We start from the raw sequence: 19,208 nt of genomic DNA, 5'->3' as shown, positions 1-19,208 counted from the left end.
TAAAGGCAACCTTTTCTGGCTGGCTGCCAGTGACTAGTGGGATTCTGCAGGGGTCAGTGTTGGGTCAACTACTTTTCATGTTAATGATTCAAATGATGGTTTTGTGGCCAAGTTAGCAGATGCTATGAAGGTAAGTGGATAGTGTTGAGGAAGCACTAGAGGGACAGAGAAAGTTGGGAAAATGGGCAAAGTGATGGCAGGAAAAGTGGGATACAGTGAAAGCAAGTGTATGGTAATGGACTTTGGCAGAAGAAATAAAGTTGTAGACTTTTTTAAATGGGGAGGTAAATTAGAATTCAGAAAGCAGAGATCGAAAGGGATTTTGCAGTTCAGTGCAGGAATGAGTCAATGGTAAGAAAGTCAAATGCAATCTCAGCCTTTGTTTTGAAAGGATTAGAATATAAAGCAAAGGTATATTGCTGAGGCTTATTAGGAATTAGTGACCACCTTTGGTGTTTTGCGAGCAGTTTTGGACCCCGTATCCAGGAGGGATATGTTGGAGAAGGTCCAGAAGAAGTTTGCAGGAAGGTTAATGCATGAGGAGCATTTGATGTCTCTGGGCCCATACTCACTGGAGGTTAAAAGGATGATGGGGATCTCATTGAAACCTACTGAATTATGAAAGGGCTGGATAGAGTGGACATGGAGAAGATTATTCCAGTAGTGGGGGAGTCTGGGACCAGAGAGCACAGTCCCGGTAGCCAGCTATTTCATTTCTGCGTCACACTTTCATATTCACATGTCTGTCCATGGCCTTGTGTATTATCCCACCAAATCCACCTGTAAATTAGAGGAACAACACTTGATTTTCTGTCTGGTCACTCTCCGGCCAGATGGCATTAATGTTGACTTTTCAGGTTTCTGCTAACCTGCTCTCCTCTTTCTTCCCCCCCCCTCCCCCTCTATTCCAAGCCATCCCTCCTCCCCTTGCTTGCTGCTGTCCCCTCCCTCTCTTCACCTATTACCTCCTGCCACTGTGGCCATGCCTCTTCTCCCCCCACTCCCCACCCCACTTTTTTTTATTTGGAGACCTGCAGACATTTTTCCATACCTTGATGAAGGGCTCAAGCCGGAAATGTCGGTTACATAAGGACATAGTTCTACCCGCTGAGTTTCTCCAACATAGTGTTTTTACTCCCATTAGAACAGAGTTGAGAAGAAATTTCTTCAGCCAGACGGTGGTAATCTGTAGAATTCATTGCCACATATGGCTGTGGAAGTCAAATCATTGGGTATTTTTACAGTGGATGTTGATGATTAGTAAAGATGCCAAAGATTATAGAGAGAAGTGTTAGCATTATGGTTAGGAGTTGAGAGGAAATGTACATCAGCCATGATATGAATGACGGAGCAGAATTGATGGGCTGAATGGCTAAATTCTGCTCCTCTACCTTATGGTCTAATTGGATAGGCAACAACCTAATCGTAGCATTCAGCACTTTACTAATATGCCACCAAGAGAGAGTGGTTAGTAACTTGCTTCCAGGTGGCGTGTAGGGTTGCCTTGAATGTGGCAATTGTGATGCAGACATGAAAGGAGGGTCTCAGATTAAAGTCCTTCCACCTGATCCATTTTCCCCCATCTGATTAAAAGGTATAAACAAGAAATTCCCGATGAGGGGCTCAGGCCTGAAGTGTTGATGGGTAGGAATTTTATTTCCTATGTATGCTGCGTGACCTGTTAAGATTCCCCAGCACTTTTGTGTGTGCCACAAGTACCTTCAAAGCTCTCTTGACTGTTGATTGTGGATCCATCTACAGTGGGACTCACATAGGCTGTAAAACTGGAAATGTACCAGGCAAGAACATCTCAGAAACGAAAAAAAAAGATTCCAGGAGCTTGGCCTGTTATCTCTCCTGGAATTACAGGAATTGCACGGTTTAGGGCCTGTAGGGAAAGAATGGTAGAGAGCATTCCAAATAATGTTCATTAGGTTTCAATTCATTTGACTCATATAAACATTATTTATTGGTCTAGTATAGAAAATTTTCTGTTCATGAATGTCAGATGGCCTTTTAGCATGAGGAATGGGAAGAACTGGATTGATACCAAACGTTGGGAGGTAGGTAAGAAAGCATGGCTGTTTGCAGGACTGATTTGCATTTTTGTAAATTTCTGGAGGGAAGGTTAAGCGATGAGGAGAACATGTAGGTAATGAAAAAGGAGTGGTACAACTTCCTTTTCATTCCTGCTTCTCCTCTCTTCTTATTCAAACAGAGCCCTTAATCTCAAAGATACATCTTCAACTTTTGCTGCTGGAAACTGTAGAGCCAAGGGAACCTGACTTGAATATCAAAGAGAACCGCCACATCTCTGCAGACTACTGAAGTGCAGCTTCAACAGGCTGATGGATTTCAGTCAGAATTCTTCTTGATAACCAGTTTGCTTATACTACACCTGGGGCTCATTGTTTTATTTCCTGTTGGGCATTTATTAAGGGGGGGGGGGGGAAAATCCCTTGACTCTGAAAAGCCTGCTTGGATCTGCAAAAGCCTCTGAGAGTAGACTACTGCAAGAAGAATGCTTCAAGGCATTGTGAATCTTGTTCACTCTACATGGAATCCAAGGGTAGAGTTCAAACTTATTAAGATTTAGATCTGGTGCTAGATCCATAATCCATTGAACACCACCACAACCCTTCAAACCTCTCCCATCCATGTACCCATCCAAATGTTTCTTAAATGTCAAAATTGAGCCCACAGTCACCCCTTCAGCTGGCAGTTCATTCCACAATCTCACCACTCTGCATGAAGATGTTCCCCTTAATGTTCCCTTTAAACGTTTCTCCTTGCACCCTTAACCCATGCCCTCTAGTTCTTCTCTCACCTAACCTCAGTGGAAAAAGCCCACTTGCATTTACTCTGTCTATACCCATCATAATTTTGTTTACCTCCATCAAATCTCCCCTCATTCTTTTGCGCTCCAGGGAATAAAGTCCTAACCTGTTACTCAGATCCTGAAGTCCTGGTAACATCCTAGTAAATCTTCCTCGACCCTCTTTCAATCTTATTGCTATCTTTTCGGTAATGGGTGACCAAATTTGCACACAATACTTTAAATTTGGTTTCACCTACGTACAATTGCTTCATTGCATCCCAACTCCTATGCACCATACTTTGATTTTAAAAGTCCAATGTGCCAAGAGCTCTCTTTATGCCCCTATCTACTCATAATGCCACTTTCAGGGAATTACAGTACCCTCCATAATGTTTGAGACAGACGCATTTTTCCTTTATTTGTCCCTGTTCTCCACAGTTTTAAATTTGTAATCAAACAATTCACATATGATTAAAATGTAATTCCAGACTTTATTCAAGGTTATTTGTATACATTTTGGTTGGACCATGTAGAAATTACAGCACTTTTTATACATAGTTTCCCCCATTTCATGGCACCATAATCTTTGGGACATTTAGGTGTTTATGATTACTCAGGTATGTTTAATTGTATCATTGGTGCAGGTAAAAGAGACTCAACTTGCTTCTAAGCTTTTGATCACCGTTGCCATTTTTCAAATCGAGGACCAGAGTTATGCCAATGAAAGTCAAAGATGCTTGATAAGACCGAAAACAAGAATAAAACAGAAAGAGACATTTTGCCCAAATCTTAGGATCACTAAAATCAACTGTATGGAACATCATTAAGAAGAAAGAGCGTACTGGTGAGCTCAGTAATCACAAAGGGACTGGTAGGCCAAGGAAGAGCTCCACTGCTGATGGCAGAATAATTCTCATCACAATGAAGAAAAATCCCCAAGTGCCTGTCTGACAGATCAGAAACACTCTTCAGGAGGTAGGTGTGGATGGGTCAATGACGACTGTCCGCAGAAGACTCCACAAACAGAAATACAGAGGCCACACTGAAAGATGCAAAGCACTAGCCCCAGAAACAGGATGGTCAGATTACAGTTTGCCAGGAAATATGTAGAAGACCCTGCAGAATTCTGGAAAAAAGGTTCTGTGGACAGATGAGTCCAAAATTAACCTGTATCAGTGTGGTGTGCTGGGGTAGCAGCAGGCAAGCACAAAACTGTACAACAGGCTTTATTCCAGTAAAAATCTGAACACTAGTTCATTGCCTTTGTGGCTCCCTGGGTGACTGGCTCAGGAGGGGCCTGGTCTATATTCAGCTAATTGACAGCCGGCCGGGTGGAGTCAGCCCCTTGGGTGGTCTATTCAGGTTGGCTGATTGACAGCCAGCCAAGTGGAGTCAGCCCCTTAGGTGGTCTTCCTGCAGATACAGAGATCACCCCCTGCAGAAGGCTGGTGGTTGTATCACCACAATCTGAATGATGGCAAGACCAAAGCCTGGAAGCATAAAGGAACTGCCCAAGATCCAAAGCATACACTTCATCTGTGAAACATGGTGGTGAGGCTGTTGTAGCCTGGGCATGTCTGGCCGCCACAGGTACTGGTGCACTTAACTTCAATGATGATGTAATTGATGATGGTGGTAGCATAGTGGATTTTGAGGTGTATAGAAACATCTGATCCTATTAAGTCTGAGCAAATTCCTCCAAATTCATTGGATGGTGCATCGTCCAACAGTAAGACAATGATCCCAAATATACCGCTAAAGCAACAAAGGAGTTTTTCAAAGCATAAAACTGGAAAATTCTTGAATGGCCAAGTCAGTCACCCAGTCTAAATCCAATTGAGCACGCTTTCCATATACTGAAGAGAAAACTTAAGCGGACAAGTCCCCCAAAACAAGCAGGAGCCGAAGATGGTTGCAGTAGAGGCCTGGCAGAGCATCACCAGAGAAGATGCTCAACATCTGGTGATGTCTGTGAATCACAGACTTCAAGCAGTCATGGCATGCAAGGAATATGCAATGAAGTACTAAACATGACTACTTTAATATATATCCCATTGCTATGATCCAAATATGATACCCTGAATTGAGGGGATTATTTATAAAAATTCTGTAATTTTACATGGTCAAACAAAAATGTACAGGACTGCCCTTCAATAAAATCTAGAATGTGGACTTTAATCACATGAATTGTTTGATCACAAATTTAAAACTGTGGAGCACAGGGGCAAATAAAGAAAAATTGTGTCTTCGCCCCAAACTTTGTGGAGGGCACCGAGTTCCCAGATCCCTCTGTTCTACTGCACTCCTCAGTGCCCTACTGTTTACAGTACAGAGTCAGTGCCAGAATGAATGTTAGGGGGGGCATTAGTGTGTTAGAGGGGGGCACATGGAAGGTTCAGAAACTTGCTCAGCAGAGAGGGAGGTGCTATTGAATTTTGGGACATACCTGCCAACAAACGTTAGCTCAAACCACCCCTCTAACATAGGAAACGAGGGCATTGCTTTTATTGCATAAAGCATCACTAGACGCTACTGATGCTTGACGCATGCTAGTGACACAGCCAGGTGTGGGTTAAGTCGCTATCATGTGTCAAGCTTGACACTAGTGATGTGGGAGTGGGCCTGATGGTAAGTGATGGCCACACCGTTTGATGGCAGCTGGCAAGCTTTTGGGAAGCCCAGTTGTAAGTTGGCCTGGTTAAAGCCCTTGTGGTTCATGCAAGAGGAGAGGACTGGCTGTCTAATATTTCACTTGGAATGAGAGAAACAAAAAGGAACTCTGTGGTGACCTGAAAGAAAGAGATTATCATCTGGAGAACCCTGAAGGGGTAGGTTTCATCAACAAGACACTGAAGTGGCTGGGTGTCCATCGTACCAAAAATCTCTCTCTGAAAACCGACAAGAGTGGTTCCTGAGTGGTAACCATTTACCTTTCAATCATCAAAGCCAGGTGAACTTTATAAATGTTAAATTCTGTGCACAGTACAAGAATTGCCTGCAACCAGTGAACTTGGAGGAATGAGAAGTGAGATTGGACTGTGAACCAAAGAACTTTTCTGAACTTGCACACATATTACATACACATGCGCTTAGAATTAGAAGGGGGTTAAGTCAGTCAATAAGGAGATGAAGTTTGATTGTATTTTCATGTTTAAAGATAATTAAAAGCAACATTTGTTTAAGTAACCATTTGTCGTGGTGAATATCTATTGCTGCTGGGTTTTGGGGTCCTCTGGGCTCGTAACAATATATATGATTATTATGTATTGTGTGTGTATGTGTGTGCACCATGGAACAGAGAAACATTGTTGAGTTGTAGATGTACAGTCAGATGAAAATGAACTTAATTGACAGAGTAATATGTAAATAGCTGTCATCATTACTCTGGAAGCAGAAGATACCTGAACAGCAAAGTGGAGATGTGAGCTGGGAGAAAATGATTAATGGAAGGAGTAAACAACTAGAAGAACTCCTATTGTCTATCATTAGTGTGTACATTCACAGTAAAATGAAGTCCTCCTTTGCCTTCAACTGTTTTATTTTAATTACTATCTTCTCTTTGGCTTGGCTTTGCGGACAAAGATTTATGGAGGGGGTAAAAGTCCATGTCAGCTGCAGGCTCGTTTGTGGCTGACAAGTCCGATGCGGGACAGGCAGACACGGTTGAAGCGGCTGCAGGGGAAAATTGGTGGGTTGGGGTTGGGTGTTGGGTTTTTCCTCCTTTGCCTTTTGTCAGTGAGGTGGGCTCTGCGGTCTTCTTCAAAGGAGGTTGCTGCCCGCCAAACTGTGAGGCGCCAAGATGCATGGTTTGAGGCGTTATCAGCCCACTGGCGGTGGTCAATGTGGCAGGCACCAAGAGATTTCTTTAGGCAGTCCTTGTACCTCTTCTTTGGTGCACCTCTGTCACGGTGGCCAGTGGAGAGCTCGCCATATAACACGATCTTGGGAAGGCAATGGTCCTCCATTCTGGAGACGTGACTGTTAAATAGCAAAGCTAATCAGGAAGAGAAGGTATGAAAATTTGGCATTGTGACTTTACAGGTGAGAATATTGGAAATGGGAATAAACAGAAGTTAATTATTTTTAGGCATTAACTAACCTGCATAATAGATTGTTGAATTGTTTAAAGAGAATCTGCTTATTCATACTGTTGCAAGCTCAAAATTGATTGCATCCTATATTAATCTCTGACTAGAAGATGCTAATATTATAGACAAATTTAATTATGATTTAGAAGTCCAGTGGTCCAGAGGTGGAGAGGGTGAGCAGATTTAAATTCCTGGGAGTCACTATCTCGGAATATCTTTCCTGGACCCAACACATGGATGTCATTGTGAAGAAACTACATCAGCACATCTACCCCCTCAGATGTGTCGTGCAAAGTGTGCTGACCAGCTGCATCATGGTCAGATTATGGGGCACCAATACCCCTGAGCGGAAAGTTCTGCAAAAGATGGTGGAAATGGCCCAGTGCATCACAGGCAAAAGTCAAAGTTCATATTTAATGTCAGAGTACATGAGTGACATCACGTACCCTCCTGAGATTATTTTTTTCTGTGGGACAGGCAGAATTTCTATTTATTAGTAGTGGAGATAAAAACAGCACTCAAGAAAAAATACGTATGGGGAGTCACGTGATGGAGTAGTGGCCGGACGGTGAACTCCAGCCCTCTCCAGAAAAGTCGGGAAAAACAAAGGAAAACACAGAGGCACAGAAATAAAAGTTACAGAAAAGTGAGTATAAAGGTGGAAAGAAGATGGCAACAAAAAAAAGAAAAATCGAAAGCAACGGTAAGAAGAGAGGAAGAGAAGACAAAGGAGGAAAAAGGTGAAGGCCTTACCTGTCCGAAGAGGCACGCTGCGGAGAGAGAAACCCGCTCCCTCAGGTCGGTAAATAATGGACTACAAAAATGGCTCGCTGAGCCGAGTAAAAGTGCGCAACCGCGCATGCGCGAGGAATCGCGCATGCGCGATGCGAATGAAAAAAAACACACCGACGGGAGGGGGGACCAGCTGGGGTGTCGATCTCCACAGCCGGCAACGACAGCTGCAGAACACCTGCAGCAAGAAGAGACCACAGAAGACAATAGAAACAAGAAAGAAGAGGAGGAAAGGGCACCAAAGAAACAACAGATGGTCAACCCAGAGGAAGAAGAAGAGGAAGTACAGTGAAATAGAAGAAGAAAAGAAAGGCAAGATAAAGGATATACTTTCTCTTATTAAAGGATACATGGAGTCATTTAAAGAATGGCAAACACAGGAATTTAAGGATTTAAGAAAAAGAATAAACAACACAGAAGAGAAAATGAATAAAATAGAGATGACCTTAACAGAAATGGGAAAGAAAATGGACAAGATGGAAGAGTGGGCAGTAGCAGCAGAAATGGAGGTAGAGGACTTAAAAAAGAAATTGGAGGAATCTAATAAAAAAACTAAAGAGACACAAGAACTACTAGCTCAAAAAATAGATACAATGGAAAATTATAACAGAAGAAATAACATAAAGATAGTGGGCCTTAAGGAAGATGAAGAAGGCAAGAATATGAGGGAGTTTATAAAAGAGTGGATCCCTAAGACCCTAGGATGTCCAGAACTACAGCAAGAAATGGAAATAGAAAGGGCACATAGAGTATGGGCCTCTAAACCACAACCACAACAAAAACCAAGATCTATTGTAGTAAAATTCCTAAGATATACTACAAGAGAAAAGGTACTGGAGAAGACAATGGAAAAAGTAAGAGAGGGCAACAAACCACTGGAGTATAAAGGGCAAAAAATCTTCATTTATCCAGATATAAGTTTTGAACTCCTAAAGAAGAGAAAAGAGTTCAATACAGCAAAGGCGATTTTATGGAAGAAAGGGTATAAATTTATACTAAAGCATCCAGCGGTATTGAAAATATTTATTCCAGGACAACAAAACAGACTATTCTCGGATCCAGAAGAAGCACGAAAATTTGCAGAACAATTACAAAAATAGACTGAGGGATGAAGACGGGTAATGAGAGTAAAAATGATCACGATTGATATGTATGCGGGTAAAGAGGTATAAGAGTGAATAGAGACAATGTGCATACATGAATGTATCTGTACTTAGAGGAAAATATGGATAGTATAGACAAGAATTAATAAGGGAAGGTAATGGAATAGAGAGAATAAGGAGGGAATTAAAAGAGTGACCTTTGTGACATATGAAAAGTGAAATCTTTTCTGGGGGGGGGCGGGGTGAGGGGAAATAGCGGTCACTGCAAAATCAGTTGACGCTTGCGAGTGGATTCGCAAATCCAAATGGAGAGGGGAGATGTGGTTGTCCGACAAGGGATAAAGGACAACTCAGGAGGGGAAGGGGAGAATGGGGATAAATAAGATAGAAATAGGAGAATAAGGAAAATGTTGGATGTTGTAGGAATGTTGTCTTATAAAGAGTTGAAAATAAGAAAACAGAAATGGAAAAGGAGGAAAGGTAATGATGGAAAAACGGAAAGAGAAGATAAACAAAATATAAAAGGGCTACGCTGAACTACATGACTTTAAATATTAATGGAATACATAACCAAATTAAAAGGAAGAAACTACTAAATTTAAATGAATAAATGTATTCCATTAGAAAAAATAACATATAGGTTAAGAAATAATATTGAAATATTCGAACAAGTATAGGAGCCTTACATTAAATACAATAGCGAAAACCTACCGGGGACAAACATTACCTAAGTTGATGGAAGGAGAAGGAAAGAAAAGAATGTACTCAGTAGAATTTCTGGTGTATTTTTGTTGAATGACAACATTGTCTGACTGGCTTAATGCAACCTAGATTGTATACCTAAAATGGATGAGAGGGGGGGGTAGGGGGGTGGCTTGGGAGGAGGGGGGGGGAGAAAAAGTCACTGTATATGTGTGAAAAAGAAATAGTGTATATCATGGCTAATGTGATTTATGGTGTGAAAAATAAAAAATTTAAAAAAAAAATACGTATAAATATGTAAACAAGATGGAAGTGCAAACTATACAATAAATATTAAGTAACAAATAATTTTCAAAGTAAGAATCCTTAAATGAGAGTCTGATTTAGTTTTTTGTTCAGGAGTCTGATGGTTCCTGAACCTGGTGGTATGAATTGTGGCACTTATACCTCTTTTTTGATGGCAGCAGCGAGAACAGAGCGTGTCCTGGGTGGTGTGGATCCTTGATGATTGTTGCTCCTCTCCAATGGCAGAGTTTAATGTAGATTTTCTTGAGGGTGGGGAGAGTATTGCCTGTGATGTACTGTCCACTACATTTGCAGGGCATTCCATTCTGAGGTATTGGTGCCCCCATACTAGGCCATGATACCATATAACAGTTTATGGCATGGAAACAGGCCATCTCGGCCCTTCAAGTCCACTCAAACAACTCCATTAGATCCCCCTGCCTATTCTCCGCTCATAACCCTCCAACCCCCTCTTATCCCATGTATATATCCAGCCTCCTCTTAAATGAAAGAATAGTCAACTATTTCCTCCAGAAGATTATTCCATTCAGACACCACTCTCTGAGTGAAGAATCATCCTCTAATGTTTCTCCTAAAATTTTGCCCCCTTACCCTCAACTTGTGTCCTCTTGTTTTAATGATATTAATGATTTGGATGATGGGGTGGTTAACTGGGTAAGTAAATACACAAATGATACGAAAATAGGGGGAGTGGTTGATAGCGAGGAAGGTATTCAGGGATTACAGAGGGATTTGCTTTGTCTGGAGAGTTGGGCTGAAAGATGGCAGATGGAATTTAATGTAGAGAAGTGTGAGGTGCTTCATTTCAGTAAAAATAATCAAAATAGGACATGTAGTAAAGGGGAGGACATTGGGGAATGCACAAGAACAAAGAGATCTCGGAGCTATGGTGCAGCATTCCTTGAAGGTGGATTCCCATGTTGACAGGGTGGTTAAGAATGCATTTGGTATGCTAGCCTTCATAAATCATAGCCTAGAGTATAGGAGCTGGGAAGTGATGCTGCGACTGTTTAAGTCGTTAGTGAGGCCAGGGTTGGAGTATTGTGTTCAGTTCTGGTCTCCAAATTATAGGAAGGATCTAGGTAAGGTGGAGAGGGTGCAGAGAAGATTTACAAGGATGTTGCCTGGCTTAAAATACCTAGAGTACAGAGAAAGATTGAAGAGGTTAGGACTTTATTCATTGGAATGTAGACGGTTGAGAGGGGATTTGATAGAGGTGTTTAAAATTATGAAGGGAATAGATAGACTAGATGCAAGTAAACTCTTCCCCCTGAGAGCAGGGGAGGTTGAAACAAGAAGACACAAGTTGAGGGGTGTAAGGGGGCAAAATTTTAGGAGAAACATTAGAGGATGCTTCTTCACTCAGAGAATGGTGGCTGAATGGAATAATCTTCCAGAGGAAATAGTTGACTATTCTTTCATTTAAGAGGAGGCTGGATATATACATGGGATAAGAGAGGGTTGGAGCGTTATGAGCGGAGAATAGGCGGGGGGATCTAATGGAGTTGTTTGAGTGGACTTGAAGGGCCGAGATGGCCTGTTTAAACTGTTATATGGTATCATGGCACCAATACCTCAGAATGGAATGCCCTGCAAATGTAGTGGGACCTAGCACCGATCCTTGAGGCACACCGCTCATCACAGGATTCCATCCTGACAGACATTTGTCCACCATGACATTCTGCTGTCTATCCTCCAGCCACCTCTGAACCATCTTACTATTTCTCTATTAATCCCTAGTGACTGAACCTTCCTTACTAACCTTTCATGTGGAACCTTATCAAAAGCTTTGCTAAAATCCAGATAGACTACATCAACTGGCCTACCTTCATCCACCTTTCTTGTCACCTCTTCGAAAAACTCAAGGTTCGTTAAACATGACTTCCCCTTCACAAACCCATGCTGGGTTCTCCTGATCAATCCCTCCTTATCTAGATATTTATACACACCGTTTCTAAGAATACCCTCCATAACTTTCTCTACCACCAAAGTCAAGCTTACAGGCCTATAATTACTTGGCCGACACCTCGTCCCTTTTTTAAACAACAAAACTACATTAGCAACCCTCCAATCCCAAGGCACCACATCCTCCTCCAGTGATCATTGAAAAATCACTGACAGTGCCTCCACTATTTGCTCCGTGACCTTCCTTAACGTCCTGGGGAAAATCCCATCAGGACCAGGAGACATCCACTTTTACTGACCCTAGAAGCTCCAAAACCCTCTCTTTACTAATCCCTATCTTTTCCATAACTAAGCCATTTGCCTCTCTTATCTCACATAGTCCAATGTCCTTTTCCTTCGTGAACACAGATGAGAAAAAAATCATTTAATATCTCTCCCATCTGATATGGTTCCTCGCACAGTTCACCGCTCTCATTTTCCAGGGGTCCTATTCTATCCTTAACCCTCCTTTTAGTATTCACATATCTGTAAAAACCCTTAGGATTTACTTTTACCTTATCAGCTATTGACACCTCATACCTTCTTTTTGCCTAATTTCCTTCTTAAGGTTTTTTCTTCAATCTATGTAATAATCATACATCTTATCCATTTTTTGCTTCTTAAATTTAGTAAATGCCCCCCTCTTATCCCGAACCAACTTCCTTATTTTTCCAGAAAACCATGGTTCTCTTAAGTTTTAGGCCTTGTCTTTCGATCTGACTGGCACATAAAGATCCTGTGCTCTCAATATCTCTTCTTTAAATACCCTCCAAATCTCCTCTACATTCTTTCCAGAAAAAAGATTAGCCCATCTAATTTTCTGCAAATCCCTTGTCATTTCTTCAAATCTAGCCTTTCCCCACTCGAAGACCTTCAACCTCGGACCTGACCTATCCCTTTCCATATTTAAGTTAAAGCATGATCACTGGATCCAAAATTCTCACCAACACACACTTACATCACCTGCCCTATTCCATTCCCTAACAATAGATCTAACACTGCCTCCCCTCTATTAGGCACCTCAACATACTGCTGTAAAAAGCAATCCTGAACATATTGTAAAAAGTCTAACCCATCTGCCCTCTCACTGATTGTGTTTCCCAATCAATGTTAGGAAAATTGAAATCCCCAATTATCACAACCCTATTTCTACGACACATCTCAGCTTTTTCCCTGCACATTTGCTCTTCCAGTTCCCTATCCTCTTTTAGCGGCCTATAATATACCCCTATATTTGTAGACTCACCTTTCTTATTTTTTAGTTCAACCCACAGAGCCTCGTGCGATGAGTCCTCCAGTTTATCTTGCCTCAGCACCCTGACAAGCAACGCCACACCTCCCCCTCGTACCCCACCAATTCTGTCATGTGTAAAGCAGCGAAATCCGGGAATATTTAGCTGCCATTCACAACCTTCCTTCAACCACGTCTCACAAATTGCTATAACATCATAACACCACGTGTCAATCCACACCATAAGTTCATCCACCTTGTTTACCACACTCCTTGTTTTGAAATAAATGCATCTCAGAGATCTTCCACATTTAACTTTCTGCCTCTCACCCTCTCTACAATTGTAGAGCCAATCAGGACACTTTCCACTACACACCTGTAGAGGTTTGCTAAGTTTTTCATTGTCATACCAAAATTCCACAAATTCTTGAGAAAATAGAGGAGCTAACATGCCTTATTCATGATGACATTCGTGTTTTTGGTCCTGCAAAATAGTGGTTCCCAGGAATTTAAATTTGCTCACCCTCTCCTTCTCTGATTTCCCCCAGTGATCACTGGATTTTACACCTCAAGTTTTCTCCTCCTGAACTCCACAGTCAGCTCCTTGGTTTTGATGTCATTGAGTGCGAGGTGGTTGTTGGTGCACCATTCAGCCAAGTTTTCAATCTCCCTCCTGTATGCTGACTTGTGTAACCCATTACCGTGATATCATCAGCGAATTTCTAGATGGTGTTATTGTTATACCAAGCACACAGTCAGAGGTGTAAAGTGAGTAGACCGGGGGATGGGGGGGGGGGGGGGTGGTGACACGACAAAGTACTTTGGTGGTCCAATGCTGATCGAGATTGTAAGCCTTGTTTTGGACCTTCAATTTGGAATATGTAATACATATTAGGAATAAATTTACACACATTCCTCTTTCCAATTAGAATCTCCATGTCACTACATTTAGGCAGGGTCATTGCTGGTCCCAATTTTTCCCTCAAAAAAAATCTTATTTGCAGATAGCAGAAGAAAGTTCTGTGGACAAATTATACTTATTTCTCAATTGCTCAAAAGACATAAGCCATCACACCCCCCCCCCCCCCCCCCACCGTAACAATCCTTGATACACCTGATCCCTCTCTAGCACCAGGTGTAGTCAAGGGAATTAAATTATTCTTAATCAGGGGCATTTTGGGGGTTATCAATACCTTGTTTTATCCTTTTCCACGTCTGAAGTACATGTTTTGGGATGGGGTTATCCATTTTAAAAGTAGTTTTGCATCCCATTTATAAATAAATTCTTCGGCTATCTCTTCACCTAATGAATGTAGCCCATGCTGGGGCCCCCTCTCCCTCAAATAGAATGGCAATAATAGGATGCTCAATAATACTTTTTTAAGTCAGATAATTTAAAATCCCCAATTTATAATCTCATGTTAACTTTTCCATGGAGATTCTAGCCACTTTCCCATTCTACAGAAACTTTCTGACACACTTTGTTAAGCACTTTTTTTTAAAAAAAGCTCAGAGTCGATGCAATGGATAATGACTGGAAAAGATATTGGAGCCTTGGCATCACCTTCATTTTGACACAGTTGATTCTGGCCATCAATGTAATGGGCAGAGTCCTCCATCTGACCAGGTCTTCCTTAACCTTCTGGAGCAAAGGAAATAATTAAGCTTATACAAATTACGTGTCCTTATCTACTTTGACTGCCATGTATTTTATGCCTTCCCTCAGCCACCCGACTCACTGTTGCATTGATACTGATCATAATCCCCATTTTGTCAGAAGCATAACTTCGCTCTTATCCAAATTTACTCTGTACCCCAAAACCTTCCCATAATCCTCCAGTATGGTCCTCAGCCTGGCCAATGAATCCCTGGAATTCGTCAAATATACTAATGCATCAGCAAAAAGGCTGATTTTTGTGTCCCACCTGTCCCACCTTGAACCCCCTTATGTCTGGATCCTGCCGAATAGCCTCTGCCAGCGGCTCCATAGGGTCAAAGGGCAACGCTGTCTACTTCACCTGTTCAAGAAAAACACTGAAGATATCTGCCCGTTGGTAATAATTTTGGCTTGAGGTTTATGGTAAAGAGCCGTAACCCAATTGATAAATGTCTGTCCCAGTCCAAATTTCTCCAGTACCTTGAACAGAACATCCCACTCCATTCCGTCGAAGGCCTTATCCGCAACCAAAGCTATGTCCTCTCCCGGGTCCACTCTTGACTGTGCTAGATGTACAACACTTAGCAGTTTAGCTATGTAATTCACCAATTGTCTGTTTTCTACAAAACCCACCTGATCTAGGTTTGTTAACTTCAGCAGGTGTTTCGCCAGCCTGTTCACCAATGCTTTTGCAATAATTTTGTAATCTGCATTCAGCAATGAGAGAGGCTTATATGAGGTAGGTTTTGGTGATCCCTGTGTTTTTTTTTGGTATTACCATAATGATCACTGTTGAGAAAGATTCCTGGAGAATATGCATCTCCACCACCTTCAAATGGAGCAAGAAGAGGTTGGTACAAAAATCAGCCTTTTTGCTGATGCATTAGTATATTTGACGAATTCCAGGGATTCATTGGCCAGGCTGAGGACCATACTGGAGGATTATGGGAAGGTTTTGGGGTACAGAGTAAATTTGGCAGGGAAGCCATCTTTCTTCCCCCCCCCCCCCCCCCGCCCGCTCCTTCTCTCCTAAAATTGGTAAGTCCAATAGGTGCAGGAACTCATCTATTTTGGTGGGGTCTCCCCTGACTCTGATTTATAAAGTTCTTCATAGAATTCTTTAAATACATCATTTATTTCTTTTGGCTTGTATGAGATCTTGCCTTCCCTTGTCTGAATTATGTTGATTGTTCTGGAAGCCTCCTCCACCCTCACCTACGAGGACAAGACTTTATGGGCCTTCTCCCCCAGCTCAGTACTGCTGTCTAGATCTTAGAATCAACTTTTCCATCTTATATGTTTGCAGCATATTGTACTTGAGCCTCTATTCACCAAATTTCTATATTTCTCTTCCGTGCCCAACCTCTGATACTCCTTTTCCATTTCTGTTATCTCCAATTCCAGATCATTAACCTTTCTCGTATACTCTTTTTTAACATTCTTGGTGTACCCAATTATCTGGCCTCTTAAATAAACCTTCAATGTTTCCCATTATCTGGAAGTTATCCTCAGTAGACGGACAGTTCATCTCACAGAACAAATCTCACAAAGCTACAAAATTCCAGTTTTCCCAACAACATTGTGTTCAGGCACCATCTATACACTGGGTCCTGCTTATCCAGCATTAAAATTGATGGGACCAAAGGCAAATGGTCTGACAGCAGCCACGCCTTGTATTCGGCTTCCACTATCCGACCCTCCAGTTGGACTGATGCCAAGAAAAAAATCAATCTGAGTGTAAGAATCGTATTGCAGCAAATAAAAGGAATAATCACTCACTCTTGGATTCAGCCTCCTCCAGACCCATATAAGATTCAGCTCCTTCATGAAGGCCAGGGTGGACTTAGCTGCCCTAGTCTCCATGACCTTCCTTGTTGATTTATCCATGGCTGGATCCAGACAAAAATTGAAATCCCCTCCAATCAGCACCTTCTCTTCCCCCACCCACCCCCCACGCCTCCCCGATACTTTCAAAAATATATTTTGTATGAACTTATCTTCATTGTAATTTGGGGAATATACTTTATCAGGCTCCAGGATTCTGAGTATATTTGACAATGCATCATCACAAATCTCCCCGCGGGGTCAGTGACCATCCCCTGGACCACCACTGGAACATTCTTCTCTGTCAGGATAGCCACTCCCCTGGCTCTGGAACTGAAGGAGGATGATGCCACTTGACCTACCCACTTTGGTGAGTTTCTTGTCAAAATACTCTGCCTGTCTGTGTCTTTTTAAGATGTGCCAAGACTCTCTTCCCCTTTTTCATCCCATTGATCCCATTAACATTCATACTTACCACCTTAGTTATCTCATTCCTCACCTCAGGGTCTTCCTAATATCTTTACCCTCCCCCCCCTTTCTGATCTTCCTTTGGTCCATATCTTCCAGTCCTTTTTCCCCCACAGATCTTGGATGCAGACGTCACCGCCCCCCAGAACTTGCGTAAATTAAAAAAAATTAAATTAAAAAAAATTAAAAAGAAAGCCATCTTTGGCAAATAAAACAATATATCTCCCCCATACAACCTTTCCTCCTCCTCCCATCCCCCTAGACACCCCCTTCCCTTTCTGGCACCACTAACAACCTGTTTGGAGCCAATTCCCACACCAAACTTAGGTGTGCCCGCGACACCCATCTTACTCCCTCCCCCTCACATCATCCCCGAGCTCCACAACTATATACATCTAGAAACAACAAAATGCCACTTTAGACAGAACTTAATAAACAATAAAATTCATTTACATGAATACAAAAACCTTCATACACTCCAGCTAACAGCCCTCCTCCCTGGCTTATTGCCCCTCCTCCCTGGTAACCTCAAGGAATTTGGCAAATCTCATTGCCTCCTTTACCTCTGAATAGAACTTTTTCTCTCTTTCTCCCCCACCCCCCCCCACCCCCGCCAATCTCTTCCCCCTGAACAATAGCACTTTTAGCGTTTCTGGGTGCAATAGCTGATATTCCACCCCTTTGCTTCGCAGGACCCTTTTCACTTCGTCAAACCGTTTCCTTCATTTCAGTAGCGCCCCACTAGTGTCTGGAAAGAAAAAAATTTGATACCCCTAGACACAGCTCGATGCCTCCCCTCATCTGCCCAGAGAACTCTTTCTCTATTTCAGAAATTTTCAAAATTGAACATAAAAAAGTATATCAAGAATATTTGAGTCTGCTGTTTGAGGAAAAACATTCAATTTAGACTGATCACAATTCCTAGCATGCAAACATCTAAAGAAATGTCTATTGGAGAGCTTAAATTTAACTGACAGTTGTTCAAAAGAAGCAAAGTTATTTCGCACAAGTTATTCCAATTATGAGAATTAGATTGAGAATATCGGCTCAATTTCGGAAATTTTTTGGTTACAATAATTTTTCTCTGGCTAATTCTATCATAGATAACTATCTATTCCTGTCTTCAGTATTAGATGAAAGCTTTAAGGAATGGTGCAGATTTGATATTAAATTGCAATAGCTATCATGCTCTCGAACTTGCCTTGCTACACTAATTATGGATTGATCTGACACAGCACGAAGGACTGTACTATCAAAGTTACTTTTTAATTTATCACATCTTTTTCATTTAACTGAGTATACTCAGTAAAATTCCTGATGAAAGGCTCAGGCACGAAAAGTTGGTTATCTTTTTTCTAGCCATATCACTTCTCAGTTTCTTTCTCTTCTACCCTTCCACCTATTACCTCTTACCTGTTTGCCTTCCTCCTCCCCTTTTCATTTCCTCCTTCCCTTCCACTTCCTCCTCCCCACCCCGCCAATTTTTTATTCAGCCATCTATCTGTTTTTCCAAATTCCAAAGCCCAGGTGCTTCTTGGTTATAACCCAAACCCCCCTCATCTGCAGATTTTCTTGTTTAATTACTATTTTTCTTTTGAACAAAGTATTGTTTGGGCTGCAGCAAGAACGAATTTAGGTGCATCTGTACATTGTACAATGTATATGACAATAAACTCATTATCATTATGAAGAGAAAGATAGGCCAGATGAATTTGTGGCTGAGGAGTGAGTGCAGGAATATTTGGGGTCTCCTCTGGGGGCTGAGGCGACCTGTTCAAGTGAAATAGGTCCCACTTGAACCTGAGTGGGTTTGCTAAGGCTACGTGGTGAGTTTATTGGATTTGCAGAGGGTTAGGATCCTGTGCAGGATGGTATGGAGGGTGATGAGTGAAAGTTTAATGGACAGGAAAAAGATAGGGAGCGAGGAAGGATTGCATCTATTTTAACATTAGAGGCTGGTCAGGTGAGGCAGATGAACTTGGGGCATGGATAAACACGTGACTGGTACATGAAACCTGTTTAAAAGAGGGGCAGGATTTGCTGTTCAACATTTCAGGGAACAGATGTTTCAGCAGGGATGGAGGAAGGGATAAAAGAGGAGTGCTGTATTATTGGTTAAGGAGGATATTATGGCATTGGTCAGAGGTGACATTATAGTCAGGTCAACTCTTGAGGCAGAGTGGACTACAGGCCCCCAAACAGACAACAGGAATTAGAGAACCAAATATGCTCAGAGGTTGCTGTTCCACTGAGAAAGTCAAAGTCCAAAAGGTTT

The 19,208-nt window shown here is 41.9% G+C and overlaps 1 protein-coding gene across 4 annotated transcripts in view; it reads left to right on the top strand.

The window, feature by feature from the left end:
• Positions 1–19,208, top strand: part of ola1 (Obg-like ATPase 1) — a 270,802-nt gene that overhangs the window by 13,185 nt on the left and 238,409 nt on the right. For 3 of the 4 annotated variants that reach the window (XM_069935751.1, XM_069935755.1, XM_069935756.1), the window contains exon 3: positions 16,672–16,835. The exons of the other annotated variant lie outside the window; for it this stretch is intronic. In XM_069935751.1, coding sequence (XP_069791852.1) covers positions 16,809–16,835 — 27 coding nt within the window. In that variant the 5' untranslated portion in view covers positions 16,672–16,808. The remainder of the gene's footprint in view (positions 1–16,671; positions 16,836–19,208) is intronic. 4 annotated transcript variants of the gene reach the window in all.

Source organism: Narcine bancroftii, chromosome 4, assembly GCF_036971445.1.
Source record: "Narcine bancroftii isolate sNarBan1 chromosome 4, sNarBan1.hap1, whole genome shotgun sequence".
NCBI lineage: Eukaryota > Metazoa > Chordata > Chondrichthyes > Torpediniformes > Narcinidae > Narcine > Narcine bancroftii.
This window is presented reverse-complemented; position numbering and strand designations above follow the sequence as displayed.